Source organism: Anastrepha ludens, chromosome 2 (genome assembly GCF_028408465.1).
Source record: "Anastrepha ludens isolate Willacy chromosome 2, idAnaLude1.1, whole genome shotgun sequence".
In the NCBI taxonomy this organism is placed as follows: Eukaryota; Metazoa; Arthropoda; class Insecta; order Diptera; family Tephritidae; genus Anastrepha; species Anastrepha ludens.
Window position 1 is genome coordinate 36119991 of NC_071498.1, and position 23743 is coordinate 36143733.

The 23743-nt window shown below is 36.1% G+C and overlaps 1 protein-coding gene across 1 annotated transcript; it reads left to right on the forward strand.

The window, feature by feature from the left end:
- Positions 1 to 18092: 18092 nt before the first annotated feature.
- LOC128868603 (inhibitor of growth protein 2) lies at positions 18093 to 20665 on the forward strand. The gene is made up of 4 exons (XM_054110886.1): positions 18093 to 18559; positions 18674 to 19036; positions 19092 to 19615; positions 19692 to 20665. The coding sequence occupies exons 1-4, from the start codon at positions 18421 to 18423 to the stop codon at positions 19896 to 19898; spliced, it is 1233 nt and encodes a 410-aa protein (XP_053966861.1). The 5' UTR covers positions 18093 to 18420; the 3' UTR covers positions 19899 to 20665.
- The last annotated feature ends 3078 nt before the right edge of the window (positions 20666 to 23743 follow it).

Consider the following 23743-nt stretch of genomic DNA (forward strand, 5'->3'; position numbering starts at 1 on the left):
CTGTATGTATATGTGATGTTAACAACACATTTCTCATAACAGTAATTTTTGTAATTTAAAATATAAAAAAAACAATGTTTTCAAGTGTTAGATATAGTACATATACAGTCAGCGACAAAAGAAAGTGTTAACCACATATTGAGAAGTTTTGATTATTAATTTTTTTAATAAAAATATAGTTCATACTTCCATAAAAAGCATATAAACCCAGAAAAATTCTGGTTATGCAGTTTTATAGGTCATTCGATTTTAGTAGTTTTAAAAAATGATAGAAAGACTTCTCGAATAGAGGTCGACCTTTGGCAGGCAATGGCAAACCTCCGAGTGTGTTTCTGTCATGAATAATCTTCTCATAAAAAATCATCTGCCGTTCGGAGTCGGCTTAAAACTGAAGGTATTTGAGGAAGAACATCAAGACGCATGCCACAAATAGGAAGAGATGATCAGCCAAACACCCGTCGTCAAAATAAAGACTCTCTCAAAATCAATTTTTAAAATAATAACAAAGTTATTCGAAAACAAAAGTGATGATTAATATTGTGCCACCGTGTAAGAGCCATGATAAAATAATTTTTAGAACGCAGAAAATAATCTGACAGTATACTTTAAACTTATTACAAATCAGTGGACAGTACTGCACCTCACTTGCAATTGGAGTAAGTCATATCGCAAACTCAATAGGTATCACAAAATCATCCATCATCGTCATTGCTGTGCCTGTGACGTTAAGATATTACAGTGTCAGCAGTCCAACTATTACCTTAGACGCTGCTGCGGTACATTTATTGAATAAATAATGAGCTAAGCTAAATACGCGCTTCATGTATACACATTTTTTTGCTATTATTGTTGTGTGGTAATTTTCATAAAACAATTGCACAAAAATTGCATGTCCATGTGCAATTTTCCACGCGCAAACAAAACACACAATCATACATTTAAATAGTATAATATGTCTAAGTATGTACGTATGTAGATACGCACAGACGAATACGCCCAAGCACCTTTTAAGCAAAGTACATGTTAAGGTTGGTAAGGAATCGCACGCGTGCATACGCTCACGCAACTCACGTGCAAGAAATAATCATTTGCTGCCCATAAATACAGTGTTGCGCCACTGACAGTCGGTGTGTGTGTATTTTCCCCCTAACAAAGGATTAAACGTAGCTACTGCTTATGTCTACTTTATTACATTCTTTCTTTTTCACTTTTTATTACCTTCTTCCATTTTTTGATGAATTTTATGTGCGTGCCTTTTGTTCTTTAGTGAATTGAAATTCCTGCGAAATTGACCGGCAAGCGATTGACTGTTGGCTACTTGTCTTGCCTGTTGCACTTTTATGCATTCTTTATTTTTTATTAGTATTATTTTCTTTTAATATTTTTAATAGTCAAAGTATTCATTTTTTTCGTAAAATGCTCTTGCTATCAGCGCGAGCGCATCATTTCCTGGTTCACGCCAGCCACAGCCACATCGCTTGCTTCTGCATTTTGAATTATTTATAAATATAATACTTTATTATGAAGACTGCATTTCTTAACGCCACTAAATTAATTTTAAACGATCAGCGAATCATTTGTGTCTGCGTTGTTTTAAAGCGCTACAATGTTGAAACAGTTAGCCATGGCTTTTCCTAACTCTTCCAACTGTCTTACTGTATACTATGTATCGTACACTGACTCCTTTAAAAAAAATTTATTCAACTTTATGCGTCTTTTCCATAAGTCTGCCAGTTCATCTGCATTCCAGCTACAATTATTGTTATTAGGCGCAACGGCGCGTGATTCTTATCACGTGATGAGCGGAGTGGACTGAAGAAGAATTTATTCACTGACCGGCGCACAATTTGCCAGCTAACGATATGCGAAATGTATTGCCTGTGAATTTTCTAACTGGTTTTTTTTACACTTTATAGCTTTTTTATAATAACTACATATATACTGCAAAATTATCCACTGCATGCCTAACGGTTATTTAATTAGAAATATTTTATTTGAGTGTGGAACCATAATGTTTTTGTGTTTCCAGTTATACAGTTATACAGTAAGGCACTGCCAAGATATTCAATCTCGGAAGACAAATACAGGGTGGTCCACGACTTCAATTTCCGCAACAAAAAATGGTTCATCGTGGCTCTATAGCGCTCACTGTTGACCGAAATGACGTTTCTAGCTGCATTTTCAAAGGCCAACGATGCTACCGCTCCAAAATCTACCTGAAACTGTCACTCTCTGAGGATTCATTGAATTCTCGACGATCACGCGCGCGGTTTCCAATCCCCAGATGCATCAGTTTTACCTGTTAGCATAGCCGTCGAGATGAAAATGTTCAAGAATGTTCACTTTATTTCAAGATTTACAGGCGGAAAAGCTTTTACTGGCTAAATAACATATGACAAAAAGCAATAAGAATGTGTGTGGGAAATATGGGATTTATTGAAGCGCACGAGATGTCAGATCAATATAGCCTATGCTTAAATATGGATTCATAGAATATGTGCTTAAAACCGCCATTTTGAACGAAATAAATAATCCAAACTAATTCATTTCATGCCAAACCACCTTTTGGAGGTCCAAGTTATTCCGACAGAATATTTAAGTCTTATATTGATGTGATGGATACCTTTGCTGCTTAATTTTAATGAAGTTTATTCCTTCTTTCTTTTTTTTTTGTTAAAAAAAGGTATGAATTAAAATATTTGCAAAAAAATTATAGAAACGATAGTAAATGATTAATAAATGTGCACATTATAAATTAAAACAAAACTCAAAAAAGTTACAATAAGACTATTTCTAATCGGTATATAGTTTCATAGCTTCCATATTGCATAATTAATCCGATCCCGACCATCACCAGAAAGCTTCAGATATATTGTCCTGGCATACCAATTTTCAAGTATTTGCGGCCATTTGTTTTGGTTTACAACCCAGTTTCGGCTGAGCCAAAGGCTTCAAAGAACCTCACATAAAAGTATCCAAAGTCTTAAAAATACATAATTTTGAAAGATAGAATTTTATCGGCGTACACCTTCTTTCATAAATCGGTTTTTACATGGGTAACATGGCTGATTAAAGTTGAAGAACAAAGTCGTTGAGCAAAGTTCATATGCCGGTCATCAGTGGCAACTCCATCTTTTTCGTTACTGAAATAATTTTCTCATTCCTACTGTTCGGCGATGAATCTTAAGCTTAATCTTTCAATGGTTGTTTGAGCTAAATTTGCTGGTCTGTTCTCTACGTAAGCTTCAAAGCCCCGAAAGCATGCTACAGAAATTCTCTACAACGTTACTAGAAATATTTACGAAATCTTATTTCAGCATTGGCTAATACTAACTTTTCACTACTCCCCCAACAGTCAGTTCAACGTTACCGGAACGACCCGGATTTACTATCTATATAGGATTGTGACTCCAGCAGCCCCCGCACATACATACATAGATACATATATGGGTAATGTTTTTCCTGCTACAACAAAATTTTCAGAATCAAACAACCAACTCCTAAACCTCAGAGTTTTACTAGACAGAATATTAACCAATTCTTTCGACACATTGCTGAGTAAATAAATGCATTTTTCGAAAAAGCGTCATTTCAATACAGCTTATTAGCGACAAAAACTAGAATGATATAGTATTACATGATATATTTCGCCGCGATTTAAATTGAGGTGAGCTTTTAGAGAGAACTAGGACGAAAGTACACAAATTAGAAAAATATAAACATGGAAGAAAATAGAAAAAAAGGTATTTTATAGATTGAGCAACGAGTAACGGTACCACGAAATCTGCAACTTTTCTGCATTCAATATAAAATTCCCAACATATTTCCGTAATACAGGGAGTGCTACTTATATTTCTAGCCTCGGACACTGTCAGTGTTGTCAGGCGCCATCTGACGTTTAGAAAGTTTGGCATATTTTATCATGAACGCATCCAAAACGTTTTAATGTGTGAGCTATATTAGTGTTGTTTAAGGCGGCTTTAAAAATGTATCTAGGCAAAAAAATGGAATTAAACCATTAACATTTAAAAAGATAAGAATGTAGGGGTAAAACTAAAATCATTATATGGCGAGCAAACATCACTCGTTAGCAAAATGAATTTTCTCATGGTCGCTGTTCGCTCACCGACGAATTCCGCGAAAGCCGTCCAAAATTAGTTGATGTGCCAGAAAATAACGTCGTGTCAGCGAAATGATTGAGCAAGATCGTCACAGTCACATACCGTGACATTGAGGCATCCTTGAGCATTACTATGACGAGCAACAATAAGATTTTGCAGTGGTCCAAACGAATGTAAACCATTTTAAACCACTAATGTTCTTTTTCTATTGTTGGGTCAAAAATTTGAATAACAACCCTCGTAACACTTCTATCAAATGCAACGGCTTTTCGTAGATGGTTGCGAGCTAACTGCTTGGGCTCTTGAAAGTTTGATTCGCTATCGAATAACTAATTTCAATGAAACGAACTCACACGAAAGAATATCTCCTTGTACACATACATACTAGTACGTACACAGCTATTTCATGCCTTCTTTTCATTCAAAGACTTCCCAACTCCACCTTAAAATCACTTAATTAGTTATTCGCCTGTCATATACGGGATGCATTAATAATAATAGGAAAGAAAAAATCAGGCTAAGCCATTTTGATGGGAAACTGCTGATTAAGAATTCCAAAACGTTTTCAGCGATTTACCAGTTAAAATGAAAAATCGCTCGTAAAACAATCGACAAGCTGTCAACCTCTTTTCGTTTTCAGCCTTAAACCAACGCATACATATTTACATAAATAAATTTAAATAGCTTCAGGTGCGTAAAATCGCATAAAGACACATAAAATCCTGAAATAATGTTTGACTTGAAACTTAAAATTATTCACTCTACGTCCCAAAGAGGGCAACATACATACAATCTTATAATACAAATCACTCATTATGTATCGACAGCAGTCTATCAGACATGCAGGCACCATACGAACATAGTATTTATGGACAAAGTGTAAACTACCCTTAAAACGGGAGAAGCATGCACATAATGCGCTTAATGCATTTTTTATGAATTGGATAAGTTCAAAAAAGGCAAAACATATGGGTAATTTTGTTACTCTGAAAAAGGTATGGCTTCAACTGATACTCAAACATTTTTATATATATTTTTTTCCTCTTTTCAAGCACAAACTCTTATTTGATTATTTTTGAAACTCTAAACGTGCCCATTTGCATCGTATGTCAATTTGACCGGCAAAACGTCATTAGTAAGGTGATGGTAACTACCCCTCCTCCATAGGTAGGTAGGAAGAGACAAAATAAGTTTCGTTGCATGACTAACGGCTGACATGTCGGTTATTAACCTCATTTGGGTATAGAACTCATGACTGAGTTACACGCAAGCGGAGTAACATCTTTACATACTTTTAGGTGTAGATATGTATTGAATTTTCAATTTTCAGAAACTTTCGTTTAACACTAGTCAATAGTTAAAAGTTCTTTCAGCTAAATGGTATATTTAACTATTGTACATTTTTTTATTACAGTTGTATGAGCTGAGTTTTTCGTTACATGTATACTAATTTTCCAAAAAATAAAAAAAATATGACTGAAAAAGAAATAATTATAGAGGAAACACAATATTAAAACTTTTTCCTCATTCATTCATGGAATTGCGGTGAAAGGAGCACTTAGATTTGATTTTGGATCACTAAATAAAAAAAATTATTTTAAGTGATAGAAATATCTAATTTTATCTTTACGTGCTCCATTGCCTCCCAATTTGTATACAGTAGCTGTGTAGTTTACTAGTGATATGTGAAGTTTTGACAAATAATTTTTTATATTTAATGTGAACAAAATTTTTACAAAAATCAAAAGTTTCAAACCTTGTTCAAATTCAAAAATTAACTGCAATTCATTTATATTAATTTTGTTAATAAATAATAATAATATTGTAATAACTATTGTAATTTTCAACAAAATTCAAAATGTTTACTCAAAATTAAAAACAAAATTGGGTTTGCCGTTTTATGTCTCATTCAAGTACAGTGCAGTCATATAATTTATGGTTTTATTAATCGCTCTGCATTTTCTCCTAATTATAAGAGCTGTACTAAGAGCAAACCTAATTATAGCTTAACCCCTATGGATATTGGACACTTACCGATGCGGCTACGGAATACTGGAGGGCAGCTTAAGCAACAGGCATGGCTGACATTGCCAGGCTTAGTACTGGCCCAAAAAGTATACTTACTGACTTATATATATAGATGGGCATTAACCCCTTGCCGTGCTTTAACGAGGCTGACTCGTGATGAAAATTTTGGCCCAAACATGAATATGACGAGCCAGGCTCGTCAATAGATCGTCGGGTGAAACGTAAATATCATGAGCCGAGGTCGCGTACAGATAGTCGGATCAAATATAAACCACAAGCTTGGATCGTGATTGAATGTTTATTTCTATCTGTACGCCACCAGAGTTAGTCACGAGTCTCCTAATTGCTGTTACTTCATCTCGAGCATCAGTTTCATCTGTTTACCCCGCGTTGACGCGCAACGGCAACGGGTTAAACAGCATTACTCGAGAGCCTCTTACCACCTTCCTAAAGTGCCGCCCCCTTATTGCCGTCATCGGAGTCCAACTAGCACCCGTCGCTGACGAATAACTTTAGCTTTACCTCCGTAACTATAGCTCAATTACGTTCTGGATATTGTAGAAGGTTAAGCTCCTGCCTATCCAAAATTGACCACGACAAACTCAACATACATACATATGTCCGGCTAATGAAGGTATCAGAGAGCACGACACTCACCACCTATTCAAATGGGCCTTAAACCCACTCACCTAACACCGTGGAAACATACTTCACGTTTATTGGGCTTATCGTTTGATGAGACCGGTGACTACACTGTACTAGCAGGACCTGGTGAACTGCCAAAATAACATGAACAACCGGCAGTACCATTTCAAGCTATCCACATGGGCGACCCGAAATTGAAAGTGGAACAGTGGTTCCACGGTTCCCACCCCTGGATAGATGCAGTAACTTTCAAGCGAAAATCTTTGCTATTAAAAGGCACTAAAAGGACACAATGATTTGGTTAATATATCTTTATCTACATCGACAATCAGAATGCCCAACACCCACAAGGTATAAGACATAGCCGCTATTCACAGGAAAAACTTGGCCGCTGATAACAGGATTATATTAAAATTTCTGTTAACCGCATATTGTAAAAATATCTTAAATATTAGAGTTTCGCTTTGAAAATGCTTAAATTTAAAAGTTCCATTTATTATTTGTAACATTTGAGTTTTATTAACTTTTTACGGCTTATTTTATTACATTCCGTTCTCAGCTTGTTGAAATTTTTGACAATGAACTGATCATTTTATTTATAGATTTATAAACTACCTCGAAGAAACTCAAAGTTATAATATTAAGAATTGTAAAAACAGCCCAAAGTCCATGTTGTGTCGAGGAATTGATATACTACATCTTAACTATAAATTTGTTCAATAACTTGAAGCTATTCGAATTTAAAGTGATAAGGCTTGTTATGGACTTTCAAAATATCTTATTCGAATGAAAAAAGTCCTCCAATATTGGTGCTGCACTCCTAAGTTATTAGGGTTGTTTCATATACATATACATACACCTACAAAATATATGTAATTCCGTCCATTTTATTCCTCAAATACGGAATGGCTAAACCACCAATTTGAGAGTATAACAACACACCACCATAACAAAAACTCTTTCACTTACGAATTTACCTGTCCACATTTGTAACGCATTCGAAAAGAGGAACTGCCACACGACGCACATGCAAATCCTGAAAATCCATTTTGCGTAAAGTAATACCGAGAAATAAAAAATGCCGGCAATGAAATATGAGCACAAGCAACACCGCCGGTTTTTATGTGTTTTTCGATAGAAAAAATGTAGAAAACTGCACGGAAATTAACAAACGGAAAACAGCAAAGAATTAATAGCCAAGCCCAGCACGGCAGCAATCGATGACGAGCCGAACCATTTTAGGGAAGTACGAAACCCAACGAGCAACTGTATGACCGTCTAGGGGCAGGTAGCAATGGTCGCGGTGTGTAACACGATGATGGGTACAGGGAAGGTGAAATAGTGAGTGCGTTGAAACAGTGAGGCAGTGATGCGTGAACGCGCAGGCAAAAGTTAATGTCTGAATGTAGGTATGGATGAAAGCTAATGAAGACGAGATTGATCGGCTTGGAACGACGCAATCGTCCTTGACAGTGATCATTACAAAAATGGTATTCAGATGTTTTCTTTTTTGTGTAATTATATAAGGAAAGCGGTAAGCACATTAAAGTTTTAAATAGAAATTATATAATTAAACCTTATTGGCTGAATATGGAGTCAATTGAGCTGATCGATTCTACGCTATTAATTTTCAAATCTAATGAAAACCTTTGTGTGCTTTGAGAATTAATTATGACTCGCATAAGGTATCGACAATTTCGATAATAAATACTAAATAATACATTTGTATATACATATATGTAAATAAAAAGCTAAAAACATATGTAATCTTAATTGAAGTCTTCAGGGAGTGTTTCCACACACTTAAAAGTGATGCCGCCACTAATCGTACAGAGAGGTTGGGCACGAGCCTAAACACACGCACACCTAAAAACAAAGAGCATTGGAAAATGGTTGCATGCAATTTTCGCATTCAGCAACAAAATGCGATTTCTTTTTGAATGCAGTGAAACCTCGAAATAGCAAACCTTGAGAAAACTAAAAACTTGAACAACAAACTTTTTGGCGAGTGCCCTGAGAAAACCTCGTTGTTGCGAGGTGCTTCAAAAATACATGAAAACCTTCGTAATATATTGGCTACATAACGAAGTGTCGACTTAAAAACCTCTACAAAGCGAATTCGGAATATATTGAGTTTCCGTTGGAAAAAGCCTCAACACAACGAAGTTTAGATTGAGTGGAAATTGTCAGTATTATTTAAATTCTTGTCAAAATGAGTTGTCCAGTAAAGAGCATTTCGATTTGCCTACGCGAACATTTTTCGCGGCGAAACACTCTACGCCGAATTACTTATTTGAGGACCTCACGTCTGTAGAAATATCGATTTCTTATTTTATTCAAAATGAGCATAAACAAATGAGAATATTTTAGCACAAATTGAAAACTTTTTATCATGTGTTCTTTAATTGTTTGATGTGCAAAACAACTTCAAAAAAATACTTGCAACAAATTTTTTTCAAAAAAGTTAAATTTTTCGTTGATATTCTATAAATATAACGAAACTATTTCCACAACCACTTCGACATAGTTATATCGAGGTTTTCCTGTATTTGTATACGCCATAAATGGAAATTTTGCAACAACGCAAATTCAAAAAGCATGTCACTCAATCAAGCGATCAATAAAGCGAATTAAATATAAAAAAATTATAGTAATAAACGGGAAAAATATAACAAAAATATTCCTATAAAGCAAATTGGCAATAGAAACTATGAAAAAGAACTTTTAAGTTAATGCCATACATTTGCTCCACTATTAGTTGTCGGCATGACCAACGTACCCACCCACTGCATTCACATTTAAGGCTAAGTAGCAGCCACCACATATAGCCACTGCTCAACGTTGGAAAGGTCAAGACGAGACTTTTGTTGCGCCGTGGCACACGTGGAAGTTGATGGTGGGTGGTAGCAGTAGCAGCTGCATAAAAGTATTGTATTTTGCGCAGTCCCCTACGTTTTTGCCATTTTCCCTTGCCCATTTAGTCTAATGTCAACAACACTCTTACATTGATTTTTCTGTTTTTTTTTCTTTATTTGCAACGAAACGTACTCAAAGCATAATAGTATTTGTGTGTAAAACGTAAGAGAGATTTACTTTGACGCAATCGTTGGGAGGTACCTAGAATACGAGTATATTATAAGAATTTTAAACTGCCTTGACTGGAAAGGTTGGCAGCCAACGAAGAAATTAGGACGCCAATTTGCAAAGCAAACAAAAACCAACTAAAAAAACCAATTTAGGCCACTTGCTTCCTTTCTTCATTACCGACAGTAAACGTCATACGAGAAAATATACAAAATAATTTTAAAGCGAACCAGAAAGACGCAAAGAATATTTTTAAATTTCCTTTTCTTCAAAACAGACTTATTTGCTTTGTGTGCCGTTCTTCCCGGTTTTTAAGTTAATATAATAGGACACTCGAATTTTAAAGAAAAAGTAACGACAATATTGATATTTAATGCTATTGTATTACATTGTGCGACAAAATCAAACTTTTTCAAAATAACAAGGTTAAGGCAATGGATTTTGCTCAAAAAAAGTTTTTACCAAAACAATTTTCATAATGCACGATATATATATATATAATTGGCGCGTACACCCTTTTTGTGGTGTGCGTCTTGATGTTGTTCCACAAATGGAGGGACCCTACAGTTTTAAGCCGATTCCGAACGACAGATATTTTTTATGAAGAGCTTTTTCATGACAGAAATACACTCGGAGGTTTGCTATTGCCTGCCGAGGGGCGACCGCTATTAGAAAAATGTTTTTCTTAATTTTGGTGTTTTCACCGAGATTCGATCCGACGTTCTATCTGTGAATTCCGAATGGTATTCGCACACCAACCCATTCGGCTACGGCGGCCGCCTAACGAAACTAAAAAAGTTTCAGTATATGGGAGTTGGTGTACCCATTTTACATTCTGACTTACCTGGTATTACTAGCGTTTAAGTTCAATTTTGAGCTTTTGTTGTATTAAGAGATTTATAGTAGAATTGTATGGCAAATATTTTTGTGGTAGATTGTGACACGACTCCTCAACCAGTCTCCTTAAAACTGAGCGTCTAAAAACTAAATTTTGAAGGTTACATGGCCTGTAAAAATACTCTAACTCACCTTAGAACGCTTATCAAAAGACATCCAGAAGGGCAGGGTCTATATGTGTATATGTGCATAATTATGTTCGCCAAAAATGGTCAAAACTAGACTTGATAGGGTTTTTGAACTCATACAACTAGGGAGCGGTAAAGTCTGTTTTAAACACTTTTTTTCGAAACAAGGCTTCTAAAGAGAGAGAGCTGGCCTACCTACGATTACATACTATATAAAAATTTAGACCGTTATTTGTAAAATAATTTTTTTTCTAGAACCGATGAGTTAATTATAAGTTACGGAATACAGCACAAAAAAACTTTTGTTTTTGCCAATCTGATAGTTGGCTGCAATTCAGTTTTTTATACATTATTTACATAAAAAATATTACTATAAGTGGAATATATATTTTAAACTGTGGAAAAGTGGAATATATATTATATTTTAAACTGAGAAACAATGGTTAATAAATATTAAGAACTATATTAAAAAAAAAATGTTAATAAAGCATTTAGTTTTAGCCTTACAAGTGAACCTATCCCCTTAAACAGTTTGAAAAATTAGGAATTTTAAAATTTACAAAAGCATTAATCGAATTGTTTCATTGCAATTGTGTCGCACATACAGACTATAATGTGTAACACCCTTTTGAATGAAGAACTCTTATCAGCTGATTCATCGGATAAGCATTTGAATATTTTCCAGCGATTTCACCCGTCTGCTTTGAGCCGGATGAATCAGTTCCTGCCTTGAACTTCACACGGATGGGCATAAATTTAAAAGGAATGCGCGAAGAATGCGTTATATGAGGCGACCAAGTGGCGCTATAAGTTTCGTTGCTGAGGAGAATATATGTATGTATGTATGTATTTCCCTTTTTTCATTTTGGCAACATTTTCTTTGCTCTGCTAAAACAAAGTAGAGGAAAAAGTGAACACAAACTATACTCTGACGTGCTAAGTTATAATAGGGCAAACGATGACTCAAAAAAATATTATGATATGTACATAAAAAACGGAAAATAATAAAGTAGGGGAAAGCAACGAAAATTTGTCTGCATATCTACATATATGTATACGAGTATACATATTTAGATGCACTTATAAAGCAGAGTTTTATATTTTTTTATTATTATTTGAAAGTAAATAAATGAAGTGAAAATGATTTGAAGTGCAATTTAATAAACACTTAAAAAACAAGACGAATTTAAATGTGCCTCTACCAAAAGAGGCATGCGGTGATGGGGAAAAATAAAGCCAAAGACCTACAATATCCACGGATTCATAACTGTAATTTATGCTTAACTGCAATCAAACATCGTATGTGAATCCCCGAATTACTACGCATTGATTGATGTATCTCTTTCAGAACGGAGTTAAGCCAATTTGCTATCCCAAAAGAAAATGTTATGCCATCAACGACATTACGATTGTAAACTATTACGAATGAAAACTTTTTCACAAGACTTTTTTAAGTACGACCAAAGCCGTAAATATAGAAGCAAAAGGGTTACCATATCTCTTAAATGTTAACATCAATATTTACTTTCAGTAATAAACTCCCAATATTTAAAAGGAAACAAATGCTAAACACGGTTACATAAAAATGCAGACAGCAGCATATCTCAAACGTAAACAAAAATCAGCTATTTGAGTTAACACTATTGGGGCAACGCTTAATATCGTTGTAACTTAAGAGAGTTCTAAAACAGGCGTTTGGATTTTACTGTCAAAATAACTTAACAAAAGAAATATTAATTAAAATATTGGAATTTAAAAAATAATATATTTATTAATTGTGTATATATGTATACTGTCGGCGTCAAGAAAGTGTACACCACATATTGATAAGTTTTGACTTATTATTTATTTATTTTGTAATTTCAATTATTTTGTAAAAGAATATAGTTTATACTACAAGAAGAATCATATAAAACGAAGCTTCGAACTTTGCATACAATTTGAATAAAATTCGGTAAATTTTCAAGCAGAACTTTTAGAAAAATTTCAGGTATCCAGCTTTATAGATCATTGAATTTTGGTATAATAATGTGTAAGATTTTTTATGAAATATTGTAAAATTTTGAAAATTGTTCAAGTTTGAAACTTTGCGTTATATGGTTTTTGTGTAGTATGAAAAATATTTTTATAAAAAAATAGTGGTGTGTTCATAATTTTGCAGCTGGGTGTATATGGGAAGAAATCGTGGGGTTACGAAATAATAGTGTAAGTAAAATTATAGTAAAAGGTGTAAAAAGTCAAGCTGAACCAGCTTGTATTGGCAAAGTGCCCATTACTAATCTAAAAATGCAAAATATTGCAATAGCTACTTTCCATTCACTACTTCTCTGCTCGCTAGAGAATTTTGCTGCTCGCTACGCGAAAAATTTGTATATGAAATGTTAGAATTATCTGTGGAAAAACGCAATGAAATATATAATATAATCACGACCGTTTCGTATAAAGAATTTTCTTGGAGTGCCTTGAGCCACAGTAAGCATTAATACAAGAAGAAGAAGTAAAGAAATTAAAACAAGGTGGATATTTTTTCGTACTTTTACAAACTATACATGGTTGAATTGCAACTTGGCTCCAACATGAAAGCATAGGTTTAGCTATGCCATATGCTTAGACCAGTGGGTCCAAGTATAAGTAGGGATATTTTATCACATTATGCACTCGGCCTACGATGGAATCAAACGATTTTGCATACTTTCAACCGGAACTGTTTTAGAACTCAATGCAATCGCATAACACTTTGTCAAATCGAAAATAATACAGTGCTTCGAAATCATATGCAATGTCTGATTCAATGGAAATTTGTTGCTTTATTCACTACTCGCTAGTTGGTTGGTGAATAGAAAACAGTTAATACAAACCAGCAGAATTTACAGAATTTTAGGATGAAATACTACAACGGCGTTAGTTCCATCACCGCTCAAATTGTAATCAGGTTAAAGGAGGTTGGCTTCTGGAGCCAATAACTCAAGGGGCATGATAGCACATTTAGGCATCGTATTTCTCTAAACTTCGGACAGATCTCTCTATCCGCGAACTAGAGTTTGAGGGTTCCAAGTAGGCAAGATTGGAATGAGGGGGAAATCTGCACCGAAGCTGATACCTGTCTTCGATGACGGCTCCAAGATGGAATCGTAAATCGGAAGAGGGGTTATCTATTTCCTTAAAATTGCTGAACACTGCTAGTGTATTTTAGGCAGAAGTCTTTGCGATCCTATAGGCAGGCAGGTTGCTTAGGGAACGTGGGTGTAAGGGAGATATTAACATCTTTTCCGATAGTGCGGTCACGGCGCTGACATATACGGGGAATGCTGTTGAAGTGACAGTTCTTGGCCGGATATAAATCCGGGTCGTTCCGGTTACGTAGAACCGACTTCCATGGAAACGTAATGAAGAGATCAAATCTTTTGATTGTGCAGGTAACAATTCACTGATCTGGATTCCAGGACATAGGAACATAGAGAGAAATGAAACTGCTGATGAGCTTGCCAGGAAGGGGACTGAATTGGTATCAGAGACCTCCTCAGAGGCCATCGGCATCCCCCTGACTGCTGTTAAAAAGGAACTACACAACTTATTTCTCAGGAAAGCACAGAAAAGATGGAGCTTTCAGAAGAGACTGTTGCATTTCTCTGTAAATGCCTGGGTTTAGCAGCTAGACGATTAAGACCACTAGGCATAAATTTTCTTATTTATCAACAGCTCGACTGGCTGTAGATATCTGGGCACATCTCATAAATTTAATAACGTTAACAACAAATATTATATTTCTATAACATTCGCTTGTTAATTGGGCCCAAAGACTTACTCAAAAAACATCTTCATTCAAATATTATACTTCAGGAAATATTTATTTTTGACTTCCTGAAAAATTTAAATATTCAGACATGTGCCCTGTTCGAAAAAGCATATTCAATATTTTCGTTAAATAAAATGTTTACACATACTACTTAAAAGTAATTAATTTATTTTCAAATTAATATTAAATCAACGAAATTATTTGCTTTTAAAGCTCAGGAGAATGTGGCACTACTTCATCGCACACCACTGCACTGCTATGGGTACAAGCAAAATTTTCATGAGTCACAAGATAGCGCTGCAAAGTCGATGGAATAACGACCCCCTCCATGAGGTGGCAAGCACCGGCATCGGCAATAGCAATAATAAGAATGTGACGACTGACAGACAAAGAAAGAGGTTGGGGAAAATAGAAAATGACGAGTACCCAGTAGCCATCCAACCCAAGCTGGTAAGCACATATCTAAGTATATACATACATATGTACATAAGCACCGGAGGTAGGTAGTGACACAAAATAGAGTTGGTTGCTTAGCAAGGCGCACAAAAAGTAATAAACCACTAACCGACTATGTATGCAAAAACAAACAACGAAAAACCTAAAAAAGTCGAAAAACACAAGCCGAAAAAAAAAACATAAAACAAGAAACATAAAAAATAAAAAGCAAACAAAAAAATCAGTCATTTCGATGGTTGGCAATGCAAAGTAATAGCAATTACACTAACACCCACTAGCCGATCGCTATGCCGCCAACGATCGTTAATTTGAATTGATGCGAAAGCTAGGAACAAATAATGTGAAAAAAACATATGATTTCGTTAGAGTGATGGCGATCGGAGACGTATACGGAAAGCAAAAGTGTTAAGTAGCAAAAACGCATCAGCACAAAATGGGCACACATTGTGATAAGACTTGTACGAGTATTGTAGATAGTTAATAACAGCACCAACAACAAACATCACACTACTGGTAAACTAGAGTGCTCAAATAATAGATCAAATGAAGCATGTTTGTCTTTGCATATTTATTGTTTGAATTTTGTTTTTAAACTTTAAAAGATAGATTCAAATGTTTATCAACGGACTTCAGTTTTAATAAGACATTCTGCTTCGACACTAATTTCGGTCTTTTATGTAGGGTTACAAAAACTCATAGGTGCCGAAAAGCGTATGCTGCGTTAACAACAAAGAAGCGGAATTAAAAATAATATCAGCAGCTCGTCAGTCAACTTATCGCTCTCTGTTCGCAAAGCAGACTTTGATGCTGAGGCAAAAAGAAAACAACAATTGAAACGCCCCAGAACGCTCTATATTCTCAAACCTCGTGATAAGAAATGCTGAACGCTCTACTTCTGTGTTATGTATGTATGTATGTACATAGTTATGTTCTTCAGAAACTGCATTTTTATAAATAAATGAATGAGTTTCTTAATTTTAATCAGTTAAAGTACATTAAAGATTTATCTCGCGCGTAGATCAGCTTGCAGTTGTTTATAATTTGTTCTTTTTTTTATTCAGTAATTTTGAATAAATTTTTACTGAAATAAATATTCAATACGCATATGAATATATACTCTTGAAAGTATACAAGAAAGCAGGCAAAGAAACTGCTGCTTAAATTAAAACATAAATATTTTAAGCTAAAACTATGAGAAACGCGCTTTATAGTAAACGCGGCTGATGACAGAGACAAATTTTGGTCCAAAATCGATTGGGGTGAAGTATTTTGAATCCAATACCTAAGTTCCTATGCAAAAGCGCACATTATCATCTTTGTTTCATGCATCATATTATACAGGTCTAAGAAATCATTACAATAATACATATTTACTTATGTATGTTAGGTACATATTTATTTTCCGTTATTTTCTTAAACATTAATTGCACTACATTCTTGATATATTCAGCAAACTATTTTGCTAATTATTGTTAATTATTTTAATATTTATTTTATATTAAAATGTAAAAAAATGCGCGTCGAAAATAAACTTTGGAAAATAATGTCTGGTATTGATATAAAATGTTAATTCAATTTTATTTATAAAGTGTCCACAATATTTTGTGACAGAATTAGTGGGCAGAGATGTAGAAACAATTTTAGAATTTGGAATTACTAATAACCAATTGTATCCCAAATAAAAGCTGGTTGTAAATTTTGTTTATATTGTTTTATCTAAAAAAATTGTGGCGCAAGCGAAAGTTTGTAATAAAAAAATTGTACTTGAAGATGTCTGTGCCACTGTTCCTACATTCATATACATACATGAGCAGTAAATGCAGTAATTTACGTTTGCAAGTACATGTATGCAACCAGAATGCATGCTGCCGTGTGTATGTATGTACACACACTTATCTACATATTATTGTACATATAGTGCATCTACACGCTAGTTTTGCTAAAATCGATACTAAAATATCCGAGAGCTACAAAAGCATGTATAAAAAAATACTTCCCTACAGGGGACTCTTACTATTCCTTTATTATTCTGGTCCTTCATTTATTCCAGATGCCTTCTTTTATCTTAATCTATATGTATGCACTTGTAAAAAGATAGCCGCGCAGCCGTACACTTTTCATTTATCACAATTCCTTTTTGATGGCGCACATGCGTTGCCAAATGCAGGATGTAAAAAGGCACCACGAGACATGACTGTCAAAAACGGAGCAAAGAAGCAACGGAAGATTGCAAATACAACGAGAATATCTAAATCTTTCATTATTCGTAATTTACAATTAGGAAAATGATAAAACATTTGCATTCAGCAATAATTGCTTACGGAATCATTTACTTACTTGCTAGTGGGCTTGTTGTTGTCGGTAATGCCGGCGAAGTTGCTGTTGCTGATCATTTTTCCTGATATTGGCTTTGCAGTATTAAATAGTCAAATTTATTAAAATGCGGTATTACCGTACGAATCAAATTTTGCGCACGTTAACACTTGGGGAAATTAGTCAATATTTAGTTTACCGCTTTAGTACTCAACACTTTTTAATTTACCACACTTTTAATATATATCAATCCCTTAAATGCAGATTCGCACACTTCACAAAATGCTTTACGATGTAGCGGTACTACAAAATGAAATGCAACCAAACAAGGAATATAAACCGGATAAAAGCGAAATAACGAATGAACGATAGCGATAGCAAACGATACAAATGTTTTAATGGTCCAATCGGTACAAAAGACGCAAAGTGAATGAAATAATCAAATCAAATAACCGGCGATAAGCTAGCGAAGCACGATTCACGATTACTCATAAGAAATGCCAGTCGATGACTAAATGTAATCGATTTTTTTGCTGAATTTAATTGTGATTTAATTGTGATGTCTATGTGTGATTATTTTTGAGAAATTTTGGATGTTTGTCGAGAGATTTCGTAATTTTGTAATTTTAGTTGCCATGCAGCCCTGCTTCTGGTTTCAATTAAATTCTATTACTTTTCACGTAATAAAATCCATATTAGTACAGTCGACGAAAGAGGACCACTGGTACGTTCCACAAATACGCCACACAGATTCGTTAAACATCTCAACAAATAGGAAAAGTTTGGAGATTTTCCCTAAAATATTGTCAAAATACATTAAAATTATTTCTGTATTATATGTCCAATAACGTTCAGGAGTTGCCAAGTGCTCTTGTACCACAAAACGACTGGAAGCAAGTGAATAAGACCAGTCTTGTTTAATGTGGCTCCTAAAATTTAAAGTAGCAGCAAAATGTTGAATCCCGTTTCTACTGAAGCGCTCCTTTACTCGGCTACATATGTCGATAATTACATAGACTCGGTGGAAAACCTTCCAGACGATGTGCAACGGCATTTGTCACGCATACGTGATATAGATGTTCAGTATAGGAGTAAGTATTCCAATGGATGGAAGGCTAATCGGTTAGCTATACATAACCTTTTGCGGCAAGGTGCCCCTGCAATTGTGATTGCGAAACTTTCATTAAATATTTATAATTATCTAGGCCTACTACGTGATGTTGATCACTATTACGATTTGTGGCGTTCGCTCCAAAATAACAACGCCAGTGATGCGAATTGTACAAGGCGTGCTCGAGCTATAGCACGCATGCAACAGAGTCTCATACAAGCACAGGAATTGGGTGATGAGAAAATGCAAATAGTAAATTTATTACAAGAGCTGATCGATCATAAAACACGGCAACTTGATACTGACCAAAAGAACCTCGATATTAAAGAGGAAATGCAGCAACAACAGAGCCGAATTGATCAACTGCAGCATGGCGATGATATTGGAGGTCCTACACCATCGAAACAGGCACGGCCCTCAAGTCCAACTCGAGAAAATAATGCATATTGTGCAAATGGTAAGAAATTATCAGCTGTTATCTCGGGCAGTTAATAAATGAAAACTCGTTTTAGGTGGTTCGTCGGGAGGTGCTGGAGGTGGCGGTTCTACACCAAATTCTGAACGATCGAGCCATACAAGTAATGGTACAATGGGCAGTGGCACTGTCAATGGCACCAGCGCCGTGGGGACAGCTGCCGTAGCAGGTGTTGAAAATCAGCGTACGGCCAGTAAACGGTCAAGAAGGCGTATCGAAAACGCGGTCGCTAGCAATAGCAATATGGAATTTGGTGGAAATGAATCTAATTCTGCTAATGAAGGTGGTAGTAATGAACGTCAATCAGGTCAAAAGGCATCAGTTAGCAGCGGGGCTGGTCAGAAAAAGCACAATACCCAACATCAAAGTAGTGGTGGCAGTGGTGGAACAGGTGGTGGAAGTATTTCCGGCACTGGAGCGGGTAGTAGTAATAATTCTGGGAAGAAAAAGAAGAGAAAGACGCGCGGCGGTCAATCATCAACACAAGCGAGTGTACGCGAAGAAACACCGCCTCCGGATCCTATCGATCCAGATGAGCCAACGTACTGTGTATGCAATCAGGTGTGTAAAAATATATGTGAAATAATAAGGTTTCTTAATGCATATACAAAAATAATTATTAAATATTTTTTTACAGATATCTTTTGGTGAAATGATACTCTGCGATAACGACCTGTGTCCCATCGAGTGGTTCCATTTTTCTTGCGTTTCACTAGTGCTAAAACCGAAAGGAAAGTGGTTCTGCCCGAATTGTCGGGGCGATCGTCCAAATGTGATGAAACCGAAAGCGCAATTCCTGAAAGAGCTTGAACGTTATAACAAGGAAAAGGAAGAAAAAACCTAAATACGGCACAAAAAATACTGTAGCAGCAATTTAGAACAATAGTGAAACCATGAGCTGGAGAGAACCGTAAACAGCATACAAGCTTGATGGCAATATCCAAATAACGGAAAGTAACAACGAAAGATGCTTTCGTATTACAATACACACATATTTTAATGACGGTGCAGGCGCGAATTTGTGATCAGCAATGTTAAAAGATATTTGCATTTATTACTTTTTTTCGTTTTGGAATTTTCTTTATTTTGCCATAATTCTAAAACTATTTAATTTAAAAAATATAAAAATTGATATCGCGTCTGCACATGTCTCATTGCTTTCACTTCTTACACTAATCGCAAGATGTAGTTGCGGCTCTCATACTGCTTTGTATTTCATGTTTAATTTTCTGTTTCGTTTTTTTATTTTTGTTATGATGTACATTGTATTAAATATTAAAGACCTAGTACGTAAATGAAGTAAATATTTTATACATAAATGTAAAATTACACAAAACAAGGAAAATACTGTGGAATAACATGTAATCTTAACTTGTAAAATTTTCTATTTAACATTGAAAAACTGGATTTTTTAAATTTTAATCGACTTTAAACATAGGATATTTAAGCAATATGTCGGATCCTGGCATAGAATTTTATTCTTTAAATGAGCTTTCCCTTCTACTTAAAACAAAAAATAATGCGACCTTAGTTTTAGTTTTTTTTTTTTTAGAACATAAACTTTGACGTTGATTTTGTTTGAAATAAATCTGAAATTTCTTTTATATAGAACTACTATTTTTTATTGGTAGGGGATAAGTTTCCGTCCTTTCTTAGCCAAAGTTACGAATTAATTAAATAATACATGATCGATAGATAGTGTGTGCCATTGGAAGCTACAACTTTACTCCATCTTTTAGGTAGCATTCGGATTCCTCTGACGAAAAATTCGAGTTCTTTTGACTTGATCCATTCATTGAGCCAGTTTGCGGTGCTCTTGTAAGAAGTGAACCGCTCCCCAATAAGGGCTGACTGCATTGATCGGGACAGATGGTAACCCGAAGGTGAAATATGTATCTGTTTCTTTTCTACCGTTCCAGAAGCATCTACACGTCTCTCGATGTCTCTCTCCCTCAATTGATGTGGCACCCATTTACCTGCTATCTGGACCACTCCTGTCGCGTGCAAACGTTTACCAACGGTTGATCTGTCAACATCCAACAATTTTTCATTGTGTAATATACCAAAGTTAAAAACCACCAAATGCAAATAGTTCATTTATCTATAATTAACATTATTCAACATTGTTTTTAAGTGAGTTTAATAAAAATTAAAATTTTTCTAAGTTCATTTTGTAAATGATTTCGAATGTACTGTTTGGCAACACTGTGTGGTGATAGAGCAATCAGCTGGCACGATTCTACGGAAACTATCCAACAATAAAATCTGCGATACTATGGAACGGAAGGGTGAACGGCTTAGTGTATATGCAACTTTTTAATTAGACAATATAATAAGAATCAAGTGTCATGCGTTAAATTGTGAAAGCATGGATTTATAACAATACCATCAGTTCTAGTTTTTTTAATTGCAGTTACCGATGACGCCGTGGCAAAAAGCAGAGAACGTTTTCTTGTGGTTTGCTTTTTCTCTGTACTGCCGTCACGGGAAGGTGCAATCTCGTATTCAATCATTCTTGGGCTTGATAACTCCTTCATCATCAACAAAAAATTAGATGCTTATATGAATTTGCTTGCCTACAGTTCTCTTCTTGACGAAAAATTTGTATGCGAAAGCAACAACAAAGTTAACGAGTAATGCTGAAAACGGTGAACGACGTACGTAGTCCCTTACCGCAACCAAGGGTAAACACAGCAATTTTTTATTTTTTATCAAACTCCAAAAGAGTGAAAAGACCAAAAAAACCAAACGGTGAAAAGTGTTGTTGCTGAGAGAGAGAGAACAGTTGCTTATTAAAAACACATCTGCCCAGGCAACTGCGTAACTTTCCTCACAAAAAAAAAAAAAAAAAAAAAAAAAAAAAAAAAAAAAAAAAAACATATACATACAGCGAGCGGTGCAAAGTGTCGGTGGGAAGAGATAGAATAGCTGATTACCATCTGCACATCTGCCCAGACAGCCGCGCAGGTGAATGACAGCTGACTCCCACAGGTATAAGCAAACCACCCAACAACATGCCGAACGAGTCTCCGGGCATATATGGAGAATCGAAGGAAAAGAGCGATACGATCAATCCGTTCCTGAGACGAGCGAGAATCGCCCGCTCACCTGTGAGAAAACAAATACTCACTTCTGAGCAAGAGCGCGCTGAAAAGCACCAATGCGAGCATAAAACTCCAAACATGGAAAAAAGCGACGCGCAACAGCAGAAGGAAGAGGAAAGAGAGCAAGCGACAAAGCGAGAATCAAACGGAGAGCCGCTACGCGTGATGGGAGAAATAATAAAAGAGCTCATTAGTATGATGGAAGTGCAGAGGCATATCAACATTCCTATGAAAGACTTGGTGAGTGTAATAGAGAGGCTGCATAAGAAAGCATTAGACATGCACAGCATATCTAAGCCACCCACTGTGCGCGCCAATCAAAGCACACAAACTGGCAAATTAGAGAACGATCGCAAAAAGCATGCAAAGAGAGCCCGCACGGCGGCCAATAGCGGACGGGATGCGCCCAATTCGCCGCAGCAAATAGCAAAGTGCATCCGCTTAGAATCGCCGAGAGGAGCAATAGAGGCCAGGCCCAAAGAGCAACAACACTGCACCAACCAACCAAAAGAGGGGGATGCTGTAAAGAAGCAAAGCGTGGCAGCGATAGACATGAATGCGCCCCTAGGCGTGGAGGGCATCCAATCACGTGAAGGCTAGTCAACAGTGGTCAAACGTAAGACCAAAACCACTCAAAAAATACCAACGAAACCTGACGCATTGGTCCTGAAGAAAGTCGGTGAACTTTCATACGCGGAAATGTTAAAAAAAATTAAATCGCAACCTGACCTCAAGGAACTGAGCCATATAGTAAAGGGCATTAGAAAGACGGCGAAGGACGAATTATTATTCGAACTAAAGCGGCAAGCTGACCCAGCTACTGAAAAGCTCAAGACAGCAATAGAATGTGTCCTTGGCGAAAGTGCACAGGTTCGCTCACTAACCCAAGAAACGGCCTTACAAATAAAGGATATTGATGAAGTGACGTCCAGAGAAGAAGTGTTAGAGGCGATAAAAAATAGCCTCCCGGACGGAAAAGTTACGCTATCAGTCATTCGAGCAATGCATACAGCATACGGTGGCACGCAGACATGCACCATCAGCCTACCACCGGCATCCGCCCAAAAGCTGATAAGCCTATCCAAAATACGTATTGGCTGGGTCTACTGCCGCATTAGGGAAAAGGCAGCTATAACAAGGTGCTACAAATGCCACGATTTTGGCCACCTGGCAAGGAACTGCAAGAGCGAAGATGACCGCACTACTCAGTGCTTCAGATGTGGAGGGCAAGACCATAAGGTTAAAAACTGCGTAAATACGCCGAGGTGTGCGCTATGTCTACAGCACGGCGAAAGTGACACTAACCATGTGTCGGGAGGGCGAACATGCCCCGCATTCCAGAGAGCAGCCCAACAGAAGAAAGTATGAAGGTCTTGCAACTTAACCTCAACCACTGCGAAGCAGCGCAAAGCCTGCTTACCCAAACAGTATACGAACTGGGCATCGATGTTGCTATACTTAGCGAGCAATATAGAAACAGGCACGAGGCGTCATGGGCCAGCAACGTAAATGGCAAGTGTGCCATATGGAGCTGCGGGAGTAACCCAACCCATCTGGGGAAACCAGTTGCAACAACCGGCTATGT